At 40.0% G+C, this 17,229-nt stretch overlaps 1 protein-coding gene across 1 annotated transcript; it reads left to right on the top strand.

Annotated features, from left to right (window-relative positions):
* The first annotated feature begins 8,750 nt into the window (after positions 1 to 8,750).
* On the top strand, positions 8,751 to 16,601 carry RERGL (RERG like). The gene is made up of 5 exons (XM_064421378.1): positions 8,751 to 8,929; positions 9,017 to 9,073; positions 11,606 to 11,679; positions 13,228 to 13,376; positions 14,468 to 16,601. Exons 1-5 carry the CDS (start codon positions 8,812 to 8,814, stop codon positions 14,748 to 14,750), a joined length of 681 nt encoding a protein of 226 aa, XP_064277448.1. The 5' UTR covers positions 8,751 to 8,811; the 3' UTR covers positions 14,751 to 16,601.
* The last annotated feature ends 628 nt before the right edge of the window (positions 16,602 to 17,229 follow it).

Below are 17,229 nucleotides of genomic sequence, written 5' to 3'. Positions count from 1 at the left end.
TCATGAATGGCTAGAGGCTGGATGGAGTTACAGAATAAAGCAGGGATTGATTCAAAGGATCTCCTCCATGGATCCACCTTGGGCAGCACCAGAGCCCAGCCAGGGCTGCACCCAGGATGAACCCAAATGGTCCCAAAATGCACGAGCGCTGCCGGGGTCTCTCCCTGGGCTCAGCTCTGCTCCATGTGCACATTGCAGTTCAGTGTCCAACCCCAGCTGCAGCCCCTGCAGTCCCATCCTGCTTGTTTTTCTCTCTGCAGCCCACGGGGTTTGTGCTCCTGGGCTGAGATTTGGATCATTTGTCCTTGGTGTCCAGCTAGAGCAGGAATTGTTTTGTCTCCCTGCTCTGTGCAGAGAGCTCAGATCCCTAATATGAAGCCCAGACCCACACACTAAAGCAGCACAGAATCTGAAAAACATAAAAGCTGAAACCTGAGGCATCAATGTCACTGGCCATTTCCCTAGCCACTCTATGAGGATGGGCAATCTGCCAGGCTGATTGTCCTCATGGCAGGTAGGATTTCCCTTTTATCCAGTCTGAAACTCTCCCTTTTTAATCTGAGCCCGCTGTATCTTCTCCTCCCACAGTGCCCCACATCAAGAGCCTGGTTTCAGCTTCCCAGCCAGTTCCTCAGGCGTGCTGGGGGGCTGAAGGTTCCCTCTCCTCCAGGGCAAGTGCTCCAGGCCCCTTTGTCATCGTGGCAGTCTTTGCTGCTCTTACTCCAGTCACTCAGTGTTCTTCTAGGGGAAAGGCATGGCAAAACCAAAAGTGGTTTTCCAGGCATGGTCTCTGAGTGCTGAGCAGAGGAGATGATTCCTTCCCATAAACTACTGTCCCTCCTGTCTTTTTCCTGAGGATGGGTGCAAAACATATCTTTTCCCAATCATCAAAGGCTCCATGACATCAATCCCCACGATCTTTCAGAGAACACTTTCAGAAACCTGGAATGCAGAGAAGTTCTTCACAGAGACCTGTTTAGCTAAAAATTTGCCCAACTCTTCTAAAGCTGTTCCAACTGCAGGCTCCTTTTGTAAGGTGCAGCTGTGTCCTTTATCCTGCTTATGGCTACATATTCCCACATCCTTCTCTATCCCACTCTTTGGGACACAGTCTTGGGTCAATTCAGTTCAGTGATTCAAGATAAAACCAATACAAAACCTTTTTTCGGTTTATTTTTCTGTCATATCAGCAAACCCTTCCGTTCAGTCAAGGGGCTGAGAGACCATAAGATTGAATTCTATGGAAATCACAAGAATCCACAGGAAGAAACAGAGGGCAGAGCTGGATGTAAACAACTTTTTATCAGCTCAAGATGAACATTAAATCTTTTCTTGAGTGTTTTCCTGGATCTAAACCATGGCAACCACACAGCTAGAAACAGCTCTGTATTTTCCTGCAATGTTTAGATTCTGATACATTTAGCATACTGTATTTGGAGAGTGAACATCTCCCACAGAACAAGTTGTGAATAAATGTTGACTATTTTAATTTTCTGTTTCATTCTTCTAATATGTATTGGCCATAACACAACTTCTGCACTCTGAACTTCACTGTACTAATCTAGCAGAAATTAAGAGTTTAATGATTGCTTATTTATGCTTATGCTGTGACCTAATAAAAGCCTAATCTGAAATATATCAGCATGAGATGCCATATATCTCACAGACAAATATTTTGACACATAACACAGGTAAACATCAAAAAATACAATTATATATAGTAAGAAAACATGAAGTCTTTAAAAAGAATCTGTGTCCCTCCTTCTCACACACCATAATGCTTCAAGTAATGGATTTATAGCAAGGAAAAAAAATTCCTCTGCTTCATATATACTGTTCAAAGATTTTTCAGGCTATATCTACAATCAAGAAACGCACAAGGATCTGGTTTTGAGAGTGGAGAGAATTGACAGTGACAGGGAACACGCTCAGCTGGAGCCTCCCTTCATCTCTGAACCCATGGAGGAAATCTTGAGCCTTTTTTAGCTATTGAAAGAGCTGACATTAAACCTGAAGAGCCCAAAGCAGAGGCCAAGACATTCTAGCTCAACACTCTCCATGCAGAAAGACCTGGCTTCCCTTGCAGATCAGCTTATCTCATGTGCTCACTTGAGATAAGAACATTTGTGCCAGCGTTTTACTGCAGAACAGTTAAAATGCTGCAAATTCAAGCACTGGTTTATCTCCCAGAACTTGCAGCAGGACTTTCATCACGAAGCAGACTCACCAAACATCAGTGATCACTGGAAAGCCTTGGCCATCACAGCAGAAATAGGTTGGGTGTCATTTGCAGCCCTGAAAATTAATTAATTAATTAATTAAATCTTAATGGTTTTTAATCCATTTCAAAGTTCACTGTGGTATGGTTTTCCTACTTCACAGTCAGGGAAAGCTTCTAATCTAATATTTTGCTTGTATCATCTGTTTCCATGCCCCTATTTCTTCCATGTATTTTAGGGGAAAGCCATCAGTTGTGGTTCCCACAATTTTTGTAAATGAGACATTTTTTCCTAGACTGTAAGAAAAAAATAGATAGATACAGTTTGTACTAGTTTTATAATATACTAAATCCTCTTCATATCACAAGCCCTATATTTTTTTCTAACTGATTAAAAAAAAAAGACATTAATTAAATGAAATACTATCTTTTTGTTCTTTCCTAATAGAAGTCAATTCTTAGTTGCTTGTGGAATGCAAGTTCACAGGTTTTTTCTCCAATTGATGGAAAGAGTAAAAGTTTTTTTCACTATGTATTTTTGTGAGTGTCATTTTTCTGACAGCTCAGTAATTTCACCTTACCTTACCTTTCCTTTCCTTTCCTTTCCTTTCCTTTCCTTTCCTTTCCTTTCCTTTCCTTTCCTTTCCTTTCCTTTCCTTTCCTTTCCTTTCCTTTCCTTTCCTTTCCTTTCCTTTCCTTTCCTTTCCTTTCCTTTCCTTTCCTTTCCTTTCCTTTCCCTTTCCTTTCCTTTCCTTTTTTTTAACATGTGAACATCCAAAGGAGCAAACCACCAGAAATTGTCTTTGGTCATAATTTTTATCAAATCAGAGATGGAAATTTAGGTAAGGGGAAAAAAAAAGTACCAAATGACTTGGTGGCAAATGTTAATCTTGCCTGAAATGTCATGGCTCCTTGTACCACGTTTTACCACAGCTGGTTTGGGTTGGTGAGATTTTTTTGGAGGGTTTGTTTGTTTGTTTTTAATTTCTTGTATAAATAACACCTGTGACAGAAAATAAAAACTGGTTTCATCCCTGAAGAGTTTTGCAATCACCTGGGATGTAAGAAACAGAATTTAGAATTTTAAATTGTTATTTGATTCAAGTCAGGTACTTGAGTCTGGGTTTTTTAAATCTTAAATAAATATTTCTCTATCACAAGACTTTAGGATGATATTCCTAGTCTTATCCTTTTCTAAGCATATCTGGAAAGTAACTATTTTTTTTTCCAATGTTAAAAGGGGCATAAAAATCTCAAACACTTAGAATTATCTCAGTAAGCAATATTCCTTTCTGGCAAATTCAATTACAGAAACAGATTTCTTTTATTTTTTTAATTTCTACTGAGATTATTAATAACTTCCTCTGTATACGGTGTTTAATTTTTAACGTAAATTACAAAAAAAAAATTAGTGCAGAACATAACTAAAGAACACAAATTCTGTTCTGTTACAAATAGAGTTCTGTAACTTGAGATAACATTCTCCTAGGCACTAAAAAATTGTCTTCCTATGTCTGGATTTGGGTATAAGCACCCTCCGCAAGAATTTAGCTTTGCAACTCATATTTTTCTGAGCTTGGATTAGGTTAAATGTTTAAGGATTTCTGTTTTCTGGGAAAAGTCTCTTATATGAGACTCAAGAAAAGCAGAATTCTCTCTAAAATTAGAAGGTACAATAATTATGTATAAGGAATATATATACCATTTAAGATCCCTTGCCTCTTGTCATTAACACCTTAATTATCCAAAAAGGATTTTTTAAAGCTTTCATAGGGCAGTCTAAGCCATATGATGGGACTATTTTAATGCTGTAATATTTGCATTGCAGTGAAATGTGGAGGTGTTTATCTTGTGCTGGTCCCTTCATGGTTATGCATTCAAAAGGTAATCTGTGTCCTAAAGTTTGTGTAGAACAGAAGTCAAACACAGGGGTCAGGTATGCACTTAAAGTGAGAAATTTAAAATCAGCTTGATGCTTTACCTTGTGTATTGTATTTATGGGGAGCCCCAATGAAGGAGGGAATGATGAATCTGACTCCATGTGCTCAGAAGGCCAATTCATTATTTTATAATATTATATTAAAGAATACAAACCTATACTATAATAAAGAACACAGAAAGGATACTTACAGAATGTTATAAAGATGATAATGAAAATTTGTGACTCTTTCCAGAGCCCTGACACAGCTTGGCACTGATTGGTCATTGAGTCAAAACAACTCACAGCAGAAATCAATGAAACAATCACCTGTGGGTAAACAATCTCCAAACACTTTCCAAAGGAGCAAAACACAGGAGAAGCAAACGAGATAATTTTTTTTCCCTTTTTCTCTGAGGCTTCTCAGGTTCCCAGGAGAAAAATTCTGGGCAAGGGGATTTTTCAGAAAATCTGAATGTGACACTTGTGCACTAACAGGACTTTATCATTGAGCAAATTTGTAATTTCTGCTACAAAAACCCCAAACCAAGCACTTTCCCATGGCCAGCAAGATAAAATTTCAGTCCCTTGGTAAAACAACCTGCCTCTGAGAGCAGTTCAGCATTTTGAGGAGGAAATTGGCAGTTTTCATCTATTCCATTGCACCACACAAAGACAAGTAACAGGGATGATTTTTATCAGTTTTCCTTTCTGTTGTGAATAAATACCTCTGTGTATTCCATTGAGCAATGCATCCAAGCCTATAGATGATGAAAACATCAAATTCACCTGAAAATCCTGTTCTCCTAGTTTTGTTACTTTTGCCGTGGTTTTAGACACACTGACCTAGTTGGCCAGTTTGTGTTTTCATGTTAGAGTAGCAGATGTAAAATTTAAAGCACCCCACCTCAAAATTTGGTGAAAAGTGGACTTTAGATATCTTACGTGGAAGACATTACTCCAGAAACCAAAAGGGACTAATTCTGCAGGGACATAAATCTCACCAAATTATAGAAATTCTATGCCAGACACAGCAAACAGCAGGCACCTCCTTCAGCCAGTGGTTCCAATGGAGCTCTTTGGATATGTGCTCCCAATTCCACCTTCTTTGCAGCAGCCAAAATGGAAAGTACATGTTTTTCTGATATTAATTTTCTCCAGAAGCAGTTTTTGACCCTCAGATGTCTGAGTGTCAAGCCACAGACATCCCAATCTACAGAACTGGGGATGATATGTAAAGTGACAACATTTGACCAGTGATGTGCAGAACTCTGAAAACTTTTAGCAATTCCAAATCAATCCTCTACCATGTTCACTGAAAAAAAGTAAATTTCTTTGGTTAATATTTTCTTTTCTTTATGCCTATTAGAAACCTGCTGTTTTCACAGCAGAGCCTTACACATGTAAACAAAGTTTACTCACTTGTATCTTGAACAGCACAGATTTCACTCATTTTTGACCACCAGAAACTCACATGTGATCTTCTGCACACTGGAGAGATTTACTGTTCCCTGTGCACCTCTATCCTTACACAGATATTTACACCCATGAGTAATAAAGGCAAAACCATTCCAGAACAGACAGATTTGGTAATGGAAGGAACAGAAAATGACAATTGTACAAGTAGCACATAAAGACTGTCAACACTCAAGGAAAGCAAACAGCTAAGGCAATTTAAAGTGGCATTACTACAACACCTACCACAAACTTCTATGTACAAGGTCAAATCTAGGCAAATAATCCATTAACATCTATGTACATTCACTTTGCAGAATTTCTTCTAACAAGTGATACCTTCCCCCAATCTTCATGCTAATCAAAACTTTTCAACAAGCTGATCAACAAAAGTATTTATTACAACTTGAAATGGTGTTGCTTAGACAGGTGAGCAACTTTTGCTGTAAAGTTTTGTGTGGGTGTTGATACAGAAGAAATTTGATATTTGTCCTACATGTGTGAAGAAATTAAAAAATCTTTGTGTATGCCCTTGTAAAATGAAAATGCAGCAGTAATAATAGAATATTGACAGAAAAGTGGATTTTCAGGAGTTCCTGAATAAATTTTCTCAGTTCCACTTAGTTCTAGGAAGGGCTGGAGAAAAATAGTCTTTCAGAAAAGAAACGTTCACATTGTTTAATCTTCAATTAAACTTAATTTCTCTAATGCTGTAAGTTATATGCATAGCAAATACACAGAACAAATCATCTAAGTCTCCTTAACATTTTTTTTTTGTTTTACTAAAAGAAATAAAACTCCAGGGCAGTACATTCTTTAACATGTGCAACACCCTAATTTGGTCATCATATCTGCTGTTTAGGCAAGGGATGTGTTTATGTAGCTAAGTTCAAATAATGAGAACAGAGACCTGGATTCTGTTCTTCCCTTTGCAGAGGGTATAAAATAAGAATCTGGACAATTCACATCTCAAGTACAACACTTAGTACCACAGCATTTGATTTTTAACAAGCTGCCATATGCTCAGCATTGATGCTAAGCTTCCTGTAAAATCTCTCTGTCCTGTTGCAGTGGTTTCAATGTATATGAAATAACAAAATACCAAGTTGTGCCTTTTACACTAATATTGGCTCAACCCTAGTGATCTCAGCATCCTGCTATTTCAAAAGCAAATGTTAAAACAGCCAAAAAAATTCAGACTAAAGTTCTTTTAGACACTTTAGTAACTTTTTTCTTGTGAGCAAGCAATAGCAGAACAGGACAAGGGGGAATGGCTTCAAACTGAAAGATAGTAGGGTTAGATTAGATATCAGGAAAAGATTATTAACCCTGAGGATGGTGAGACACTGGCACAGGTTGCCAGAGAAGTTCCAGGGATGTCCCACCCCTGGCAGTGTCCAAGGCCAGGGTGGAAGGGCTCTGAGCAGCCTGGGATAGTGGAAGTGTCCCTGCCCAAGGGGTTGGAAAATTTTAAGGTCCTTTCCATCCCAGACTGTTCTGTGATTCTGTGAATAAACCTCCACAAAGCAAACCAGATGACATATCTGATACCCTCTGACCACATCTCCAGCCCTGAGCAACTTTTAAGCAGGGACTTTGGAGCCAAGTTGCATCTGCCTGTTAATTTTTAAATATCTTTTCCTACAGTAAGCTTTTCCATCAGCTGTAACAAACACACATTCAAATACCTCCCCTTGCTGTTTTCCTGAGCTCATGGAAATCTCTTGTACCTGGAATACCCCCTGGCAAGCACACTGCAGCAGTGCTTCATTGAATGATTTATATAATTCACAACAGCTGCATCAGAAGAGAGCGAAAATATTGGAATAAACATACTAAAGTTTTATAAACCAAATAAAATAAACATGAACAGAACAAGTATAAAAGCACGAGCAACCTGGATGGTAAATCTCTTATTTCAGTGGATTAGGTAAACCTTTGCACAGCTGTATTTTGTGCTTGCTCAGAACCAAACAGAGCACTTGAGGAACCTCAAAAAAGGAGGTACAGCAGACACAAGGTGTCTTTTCAGGGGTAAGCCCTTTCTACCTCACCCTCCACATCTGTAGTATTTTGGTATTTCACGTTTTGTCTTTTCACAGGTGTACTGCAAGTCTTAGCTGAACACCATGCACCACATAACCCCAAATTTAACAACGTTCTCAGGCACAGAAAGGCAAGCCCACAGAAGTGCTTTACAAGATTAGAGCTTTGGTGAGAGTTAGATCAGAGTTTTGAAACCTGGGGCAAAGAACAGACAATTGCAAACCACTTTTTTTTTTTTTTTTAATAGCATGTTACCCCCAGAATCACTTAAAAAAAAAACAAACAAAAAAAAAAAAAACCAAAAAAACAAAAACCACACACAAAAAAACCCCAAAAAACACTTTAGTTTCTTCACTTTCATGTTCCTGGTAGAAAATGACGACAAGACAATGAAACAAACTTAGAGCAAAACCAAAAACACATACACACACACAGAGACACAGAGGTTGGGATTGGGATTTTTTTGTTGTTTTTTTTAATTTGTTTTCTGGGGTTTTGTTTTTTTTTTGTTTTGTATTTATTTTCTTTTTATTATTTTTTGGGGTTTTTTTTGTTTGTTTGGGTCTTGTTATTGCTTTTTATTTGTTTGGGGGTTTTTTTGGGTTTTTTTGGGGGGGTTGTTTGGGTTTTTGTTGTTGTTTATTATTTGTTTTTTTAGGTTCTTTGTGGATTTATTTTATTTGGGGTTTTTTTGTTGGTTTTTGTTGTTTTTTATTTGTTTGGTTTTTTAAAAGGTTTTTTTGTTTGCTTTTTGTTGTTGTTGCTTTTTATTTGTTTGGGGATTTTTAGGGTTTTTTTGGGGGGTGGTTTTTTTTTTTCTTGGTGTTTGAGGTTTTTTGTTTTTTTGGGTTTTTGGGGGGGGGGGTTTATGGGCGGGTTGTTTTGGGGTTTTTTTTTCCTTTTTTTTTTTTTTTTTTTTTTGTTTTGTTTTGTTTTTTTGTTTTATTTTCCTCCCCCTCCATCTCCCGAGCGCACGGAGAGGAGGAGAGACGATGGGAAGGCGACCTGCACAAAGTTCCCGCAGCGGGGCGCGGCCGGGGAGGCAGAGGAGGAGGAGGAAGGCGCCTCTCAGAAGGCGAAGACCCCACCGGGAGCAGCACCTCCCTCGGCACCATGGGGCGGGGAGCCGGGAGGAGGCGGGAGGAGGCTGCGGGATGGGGATGAAGGATGCAGGATGCGGGGCGGCGTCGCCCGGGGCGCTTTAAAGGGCGGCGGGCGGCGGGGGCGGCGCGGCGGCGGCATGAGCGAGGTGAAGCTGGCCGTGCTGGGCGGCAGCGGGGCCGGCAAGTCGGGTAAGGCCGGGGAAGCAGGGGATGGATCGGGTTTGGTGCGGGGGAGGCGAGGTGCCGCTAATTCTGGGCTCTGCTTCCCTCCCGCAGCGCTGGCGGTGCGGTTCCTGACCCGGCGCTTCATCGGCGAGTACGCGTCCAGCGCCGGTGAGCTCCGCTGGCAGGGATGGATGAAGGGATGGAGGGAGGGATAGAGGTTTTTCCCCTGGGAAGCAGAAGCGCTAGATGTATCCTGTCTTTTTTTTTTTTTTTTTTTTTTTAATCTGTCTTATTGAGACCTGTAAAGCTCATGCTCTTTCGCAAGTCTACATTTTGGTTTGTACATCCCGTTTCTTTTCTGAAGCGCTGCTTCCAAAAAAGCAGATATAAGTGCTTAAATGGTAGGAAGTGGAGTAGCATTGCTTGGGTACAGTTGGTCTCAACAACGTCCCATTACTTCTATTGTGAACTGTAAAGTTTTTTGAGACATTGTGAGTGCTTTTTTTTCCCCTTGCGGCTCCCCAAGCAGTGATTTGGTGGGGAATTTGGGTGTTGCAGAACTTTGCCGGGGATGGGAGTTTCTGCTCGGTTATGGGCTCCTGGTGGGGTGTGAGCCCTGGGGAAAGGGGAAAAGACGAGCCGAGTGTCGGGGAGAGATCGCTGCTCTCAAAGCGGCTGGGGACGGGAAAAGACCGGGATGAGAGTGGGAACGAGGGTGGGGTATGGTCAGCTCGATCAGAGAGAGCAAAGCAATAGACTAAAAAACCCCAAACAAGACCTGTTCTACCGAATATCCCCTCTTCGGCTCCAGGGCAGAGGGGAGACAGATTGTTTATCAGCACGGGAGGTTAATCCAAGCATAACCCGAGGCCCCAGAGAGGCAGGAAGGCACTGCTTTGGTGGCTGTGAGGAAAACCTGGATGGACACAGGATTAAATGTCACTTTGGTGCCATTCGTGTCACTTTCGTTGAAACACTTTAAGTCTTGGAAGGTGGCAAAGCAAGACTTGGACTTTTACATCCCGGGTGGAAATACCGTTCAGCTGATGCACAAATGAAGTGTGCTGCCACCCCAGCTGATGCACAAATAACTTTGGAAGGGTGCTGCCACCCCAGCTGATGTGGCATGAGTCCCAAAACTTGACGAGGCACAGAGATTGCCCTCTAGCTCACTCTCCCTGCTAAAGTAAAGGATTCTCTCTCCACGCTTTTTTTTTCTACCCCCAACACAGGAATCAGAGTTGCTTCTAGTGATGTGTAAATAGCAAAGAAAAAAGAAGCACTAAGCTGAATTGTAGTGAATATATCCAAATGAACTTATCCCGAAGGAAGGGCTACAATTGTACATGTGTGCTCTACCATTATTTATTTTTATACAAACACAGGCTGAGCAGACAGTTTGTGTCCCAGCTGGCTGCTCTAGCTCTAAGCTGCCACATGTAAATTATGTGCTCTCTGTGCTCTGTGTGTGTTCCAAGCCACCTACAACTAAAACCAGGTTCTGTTCTCAGCCTCCAGTACTGCAAACCCCGTAAAAGGCATGTCAAACCCCCAGAACATTTTCATTTTTAATAAATATTTGTTGGAAGATAAGTTTAGCACTGTTTCTAGAGATGAGGAAAGCGGTAACAGGGGTGGTAAAATAAAGATCATGCCACTATTAGTGGAGTCAAAAATTAAAAGTTTGTTTAATTAAGGAAACAAGCAAGGGGCTGTAGATTTTATACCCTGAGATGCTTGGGACTGATAGTTTATCATCAGATGAACTCTTAAGATGAGCATGAAGAATGCTGAAGATGCTGAGTTCCAGAGATCACAGAGCTATCCCTCATTACACAGTTTTAAGTATGTTTTCTGTACTGTCAACACCAATTCCTGTCCCTGTAGTTCAGAAAATGACAAATTATAGCTTGGAAAGCCTGTTGGCAACCACAAACTGCTTACACTTGCTCAGAACATCCTGCTGCTTTAAATAGTAGTGATGGTGTGTCTGCAGCAGAGTTCCCAGTGTTGGTGGAGAGTCCTAAATCTGAGACACTGCAGAAATATTTTTGGGCTCGATCCTAAGGACATGTTCCTGTAAATACTCTTGGTCTAATGCTGCCTGGTATGAGAACTCTTAAAGCACCAGAGACCTTGTTAAATAAATATTATTACTAAATAACAACTTTTGTGCAGAATCAGAGCTGCATATTTTATAATCCTGAGCCCTGGTATCAAGCTGAATGATGACCAGCATTTAGCTGATTGTGAGGATTGTGAATTCCCCTCCAGTTTGGAAGAGGAAAAGCAGAATCTGAAAGTGTTCACTCACCAAGACTTTGATGGGAGCACCACAGTGAAATGGTAAATGGTGTTGGTCTGCCTAAGGGGTTGATTGGTGCAAAATTCAGTAGGTTTGTTTCCAGTGTGTGTTCAGGGAAAAAAGGCAGTCAACCAGTCAACAAAACCAAAGCCACCAAACAAACAAACAAGCCTTCCCTAACAACCTTTATCACCAAAAAAAAAAAAAAAAAAAAAAAAAAAAAAAAAAAAAAAAAACAGAGAAAAAAAAATTCTACACGCCTTGAGAAACCAATCAAATAACCAATAATCAAGGAGTCCTCAGTATTATCAAATTTCACTGTTGCATTTTCTTTTCTTTTCACTGTCATCCCCATCAGTAACACTGATTTTATTTGGATAATATCTATCTCTTAGAATGCATCTACACTAAACACTTGTGCCTGGATGGGAGGCAGATACACCTGGAAATTTATGACCCCTGTTCACAGGTAAGAATTTAGCAGGAGGAGGGTAAAGAAAAGCTGCTCTTCATTACCTGTGTATATGGTAAAAAGGGTCAAGGGGTTACAAACTTTTTCTTGTTGGAATTTGTGCCTGCTCTTTTGGGGTTTCTTATAAAGACTGAAATTTTGTAGTTGCTGGGGCTTGGAACTACTGAGTACTTTCCCATTCCATCAAAGAAACTCTGAATTGCTGACATTTTCTGGAAATACGTTTATATTTTGGAATATTACTAACAGAAATAACCACTTTTCATAGGTAAATACAGAGATAAGATATTGGATTACATTGAGTTTTCTCAAATGAAAAGCCCTAAATTCCCTAAAGGAATTAAATTTAGTTTATAAAGCAAACAGTTTAATAAATGGCTGCACAAATGGTCAAAGTAAACGGGCCTGGAAGTGAGGCTTGCATTCACAGAAAAATTTCCTTTTCCAAGGAAAGCCATAATGCAGCTTTGGATTGCTCCCACCCCAAGGCCCCTTTCCTGAGCTGGCCTGCAGCTTCCACCTGCTGCAATATTAAATCCTGTGGCATGGGGCTGCTCTTTATTAAGGTGTTGAAACAGTGGGAGTGGCAGCTGGAGAGGGTTAAACAGGTTAGGCCTAAATGATGAGGAGAGATTTTAGTTGCCCATATTTGTGCTAGCACTCTCTGAGCTGTCTGTACTCATTTTTTTTCCTTAGGAACAAGGCCTAACTTTGGCTGTTCAGTGAAGCAAAATTGTAATTTTTTGTTTTCTGATCAGCTTCCAGTTTTTTAATCTATTTTAGGTCCTATGGTCTTGCTAGCTGCTGCCAAGTCATGTGCAGGGATAAGCTAATTTTAAATAGTTTTGAAATGACACTCCTTTGATTAATGGGACATTTTAAAGCTGTTGCTTTCTGGAAATCAGAAGTGTGGCAGTTTCTTGGTGTGAAGAGGGTCAAGGATTAGTATAACCCTATTATCACTCAAGTGACTTTTGTCACTAGATTTGTTAAACTCAACTGCAGATCGAAATAAATTTTTTTCCCTAGCTCTTCAGAAATTTAACATATGGGTAATTAGTGTTTGAAACTTGAACAATTCAAAGAGGAAAGAAAATAAATGAAGGAAATCATTAAGCTCACTGTGGTCAGAATATTAGGAACAGCAAACCAGAGTTATAACCACAAAAAACACAAGTGTTGATGGCTCCTGTGTGCTTCACTCTCATGTAACCCTGCAGAATATTAAGCATAAGCAATAGCTGTACAGGATGTGGATTTTCACTGCTTAAACAAAGTGTAAATGTTTAATAATGAACTTGTCAGCAACCCAAAGTGCCATTTTTGATGTTGGTTTATTTATTTGTATAAATAAATTTATACAATTATAAAGGCTTTATTTATAAGGCTCTTGGAGCAGCAGCCTGAATTCAATGCCAGCACCTTGACCTATTAAATATCTTCTGCAATGAAAGTTACTGTGTTCTGGCATTCACAGAGACAGAGAAAAGGCTCTGGAGTTGCAAGAGTAACACTCTTTTTCCGTGTGCATTTGCACTCTTTCAGCCCCAGCAGGGGAAGCTCTCCCTGGCACATGAGCTCCACTGGGCTGATGGCTTTGTCATTGTTTACGACATCAGCGACAGAGCATCCTTTGCCTTTGCAAAAGCACTGCTCTACAGGATCCGAGAGTCTCACATAGGAGTTTGTAAAAAGTAAGTGGCATTATTTGTTGGGTTTTTTTTCTCCCCTCAGCAAACACAGAGAAAGCTGAAAACCCCTTTGTGAGCTTGCAGGCTATGTTAGTAGCAATTAAAATCCAGCAGCATCAAAGTGATGTAATACAATGCCAACAAGGTACCTGAGGGTAAAATGTGGGGCAAATTACTGTCTATTTTACTGTATCCAAACCCAAGTACGTCAGGATTTTTGCTCTTATTTCTTACAAAACTAGTATTTAAATTATTGCCATAAACATTTCTGCTGTGTTACACAGGTGAAAAAGCCTGGCATAGTCAGTCTGTGCTTTTACTCTCCCACTCGATTACCAGTGGAGATACACAAATACAGGGGCTGAAGAAAAGCATTTCCCACAACAAAAAAAGGAAAGTAATTACACAAATATCTCCTAAACTGCCTTTGGTGGTGATCCCAGCATTATTTCTATACATAGGTGACCATATGGAAAAAAAGAAAGTACTTGAAAAAAAGAATCACCAGAACTGCAGGTGTGAGTGTGGATGGGGGTGTGTATCCTGCGTCAGTCAGCTGAGGTGCTTTCTAAATAAAAGAGTGAAATCCTTTACCTGTATCAGAAGAGCAGTAAAAACCCCATTTTTCTGTTTTACTTCTGACCTTTCTTAATTAAGGTTAATTTCTGAAAGGAATACCTTTAGTAGAAGCTTGGAATTAGATTTCCTGTGTTTCCCTCTGAGTTGTGCCACTGACACTGATCTGTCTCTTGGACCTGCAAATGGAAATAATGATCAGGTTGACTTCATGAAGTCCAGGTGCTGAGAATATACTCAGCAGCACAGAGCATGAAAAAAGTAGTGGAGTAGAAAATACATTAATTCTTTGAGTAGAGAAAACAAAAATGAAAATCTACTGGTAGAGAATAGCTTGTCTAGAAGATCCTTTCACAAAGGGAAAACTAGAATTCTTCTTAGCAAGATGAGGGGGCTGGTTAATTAATTTTGGGATTTTTTGCTATGCCTGTTATCCTGTTATATGTTAGGAATTTAGCACAGCATATGACACAGCATTGTACATATCTTTTCCCTAACTGGAACCTTTTTCATTTCAGGATGGTGGAGTCATCAATATTTTTGGTTGGCAATAAACAGGATTTATGCCACATGAGGGAGGTTGGCTGGGATGAAGGGCAGAAGTTGGCAATAGATAACAAGTGCCAATTCTGTGAACTGTCTGCAGCAGAGCACTATCAGGAAGTTGTGGCAATGTTCACCAAGGTGCTGAGGAATATCACTGCCAATTTCAAAGTGAAGGAGAAGAGACGACCAAGCGGTTCCAAGTCAATGGCCAAGTTAATCAACAATGTGTTTGGGAAGAGGAGGAAATCTGTGTAAGAAAGGGTTAGTCTTGAAGTTGGAACAAGCTAAAATAATGGAGCTGAGCTCTTGGGATTCACTGAATTTCCTCCAAAGGTCAATATGTGGAGGAGTAAGACAGTAGGAACCAAAGGTGGGAGACAGTATGGTCTAGACCTAGAAGACCTGACCTTCTGTTTCAAGCTCTGCTGCAGATTTATTGTATAGGGCAGTGCCATTTAAACTGCAAGCTGCTCCAAAGAGAGGTTTAGTCTGTATTTATTCAACACCAGCATGGTCTTGGACAGAGCTTCTAGGTGCAACTGAAGTACAGACAGTAATTTCAAAGATTAACTTAATTGGTAAAGACCCTTAGGTCATCAAATCCAGCCATTAACCAAACACTACCAAGTCTACCACTAAACCACATAATATCCAGTAAACTCAGCCTTGCTGATCAAAATCTTACTTCAGAATTCTGAGTAGTTTTCTTTTTATGTGCAATAACATTTGCACTAAAGAAAAGCAAAATACTGCAGCTTCGTGTGGTAATGTATTTGTATTTAACTCAGGTCCTTGTGTGCCTTACACTTGCTGAAATTCATATGAATTAAATGCTTAGACACTAAGTCTACAAAAGGTATTTACCTGCAGAGCTGCCTTGCAGAGGCACCAGAAGTAGGGAAGCAGATACATAAAGCAGTATTGTCTCCTGTTTCAGTATCTTTTTTCTTTATTCCGTGAGTGATGAGAGAAAGTGGAGAGGGTTGAGGAGTGTGGGAGCTGAAATGTTAGTGAAATGTTAGTCAGTGAGCACTGGACTGTTTTGGCAACGTCGCTGTTGAGTGAAATAATTTTAAAGCAAGGCTTGGGTTGATCCCTTCCACAGAGCAGTTTTTGTCAGCTTTAACAAAAGTTTCATTAGCTGCAAGGTGGGTGCGACTGCTCAGTCTCAGATGGCAGCAGAAGCTTGGAAGGCACATGGACTGGTAAAGAGCACAAGTTCTCTAGGATGCCTGCCTGGATTTAAAGGTCAGCCTGCTGGTAAGACCTGTGCTCACAGAGAGTGTTTTTCCTAATAACCAATGTCCTTACAACTACTCATGGCTGTGGTATTGAAATACCACAGGGAGAGAGCACTGAGTACTGTTAGCTACACTTCTCAGATGTGGATATTAAACATCAGATGGGTTTAAATATGTTGTCAGTTGACATTCAGAGCTCTTACTCCAGACAGCTAAATAAGGGCTTAGCCCAGCGTGTTTGCAAGTGCTGTGCTCATACAGAAATTATGAAAGGGAAGTGATCTGAAGAGGAATTGCTGCCTCCTACTCACTCCAGGGGACAGCTGGGATTCAGTCTTTGTAGGATGCTGAGTTGAAGCCTACCTCTGCTCTGAAATTTTACCTGCATTGAAACTAGAAAATTTAATTTTTCTTTTTTTTTTACTTTCAGTTTTTGAGCTTTCACCCATAAGAAAACATAAAAAGGTTACATATAATTCAGCAGTAAGGTTGAAAAATAGTACTAAAGCACATTTTATTGTGTTGGCCAAAGATCACCTTTTCTTAAGCAAATGATATTGTTTATTTCACTTGTTATAAGACTAAAAATATTAGAACATAGTTCTCAGTTGGCAGGCACTTTGTTTTTCTGCAGATGCTGCTCTGCCATATCAGGAGCATTGCATTTTAAGTGTATGGTCAATATCTATGAAAGTGAACATGCAAATTATTCATGTACACCCTTTGGTTTCCCAGCCCACACGGGATTCTAGAATTACCAACAGACAGTTGTAGCTTTACCTTGCATTGCCAGATTCCAGAACTCTTATTTGTATTTACTGCTCTGGTATTAAATAAACTGGATATAAGATGGATGAGTTAATGATTTTTGGTTTGTTTTCTTTTCCCATTACTCTGTTATAAGGCTTTTGTTTTGACTGCTATAAAAGGGAAGCACTGTGCAGATCTGAAATTCAATCTGGAGAAGACAAATCTGGGAATCAGCCACTTGCACCAAAGAGAACCTCTGTCTGTGTTTGCTGAGCACAATGAAGAAGCCCTCACGTGCCTTTAAGCAGTGAAGAGAGCCTTTAAAAAAATTGCTTTATCCTTTAAAAATTAGTTAAAACAGCCACAGAGAGGCCAATTAGTAGTGTTCATATTCCTGGGAATAGGGGATTTCAGATAGATGGAACCTGTAGTACAGCCCATAGTCTTTTTGTCTGTATGGAGTAAGTGCTGGAACAGAGAGTAGCTGGCACCTACAGGGCCATGTGCTCACCTGAAAACCACCTGAAACAGCTGCATCTTCTAGAAACAGGATGATTAAGAATTAAACATACTAAAACATCCAGCACAGACTTAATTTGGTGTTCTCACTATTGGGATTTCACTTGTCTTTCATTGCTGATTAGTGCAGATATACAAGAATGCAGAATTTTAAAGCAGATACACATTCTCCCTTTCTAAATGTATTGTTTAATAACTTTTAAAAATGAAGGCCTTTAAAAATA

This window comes from Passer domesticus, chromosome 5 (assembly GCF_036417665.1).
Source record: "Passer domesticus isolate bPasDom1 chromosome 5, bPasDom1.hap1, whole genome shotgun sequence".
Classification (NCBI taxonomy): domain Eukaryota; kingdom Metazoa; phylum Chordata; class Aves; order Passeriformes; family Passeridae; genus Passer; species Passer domesticus.
Note: the sequence above shows the minus strand (reverse complement) of the source record. Positions and strands in the feature narration are given on the sequence as shown.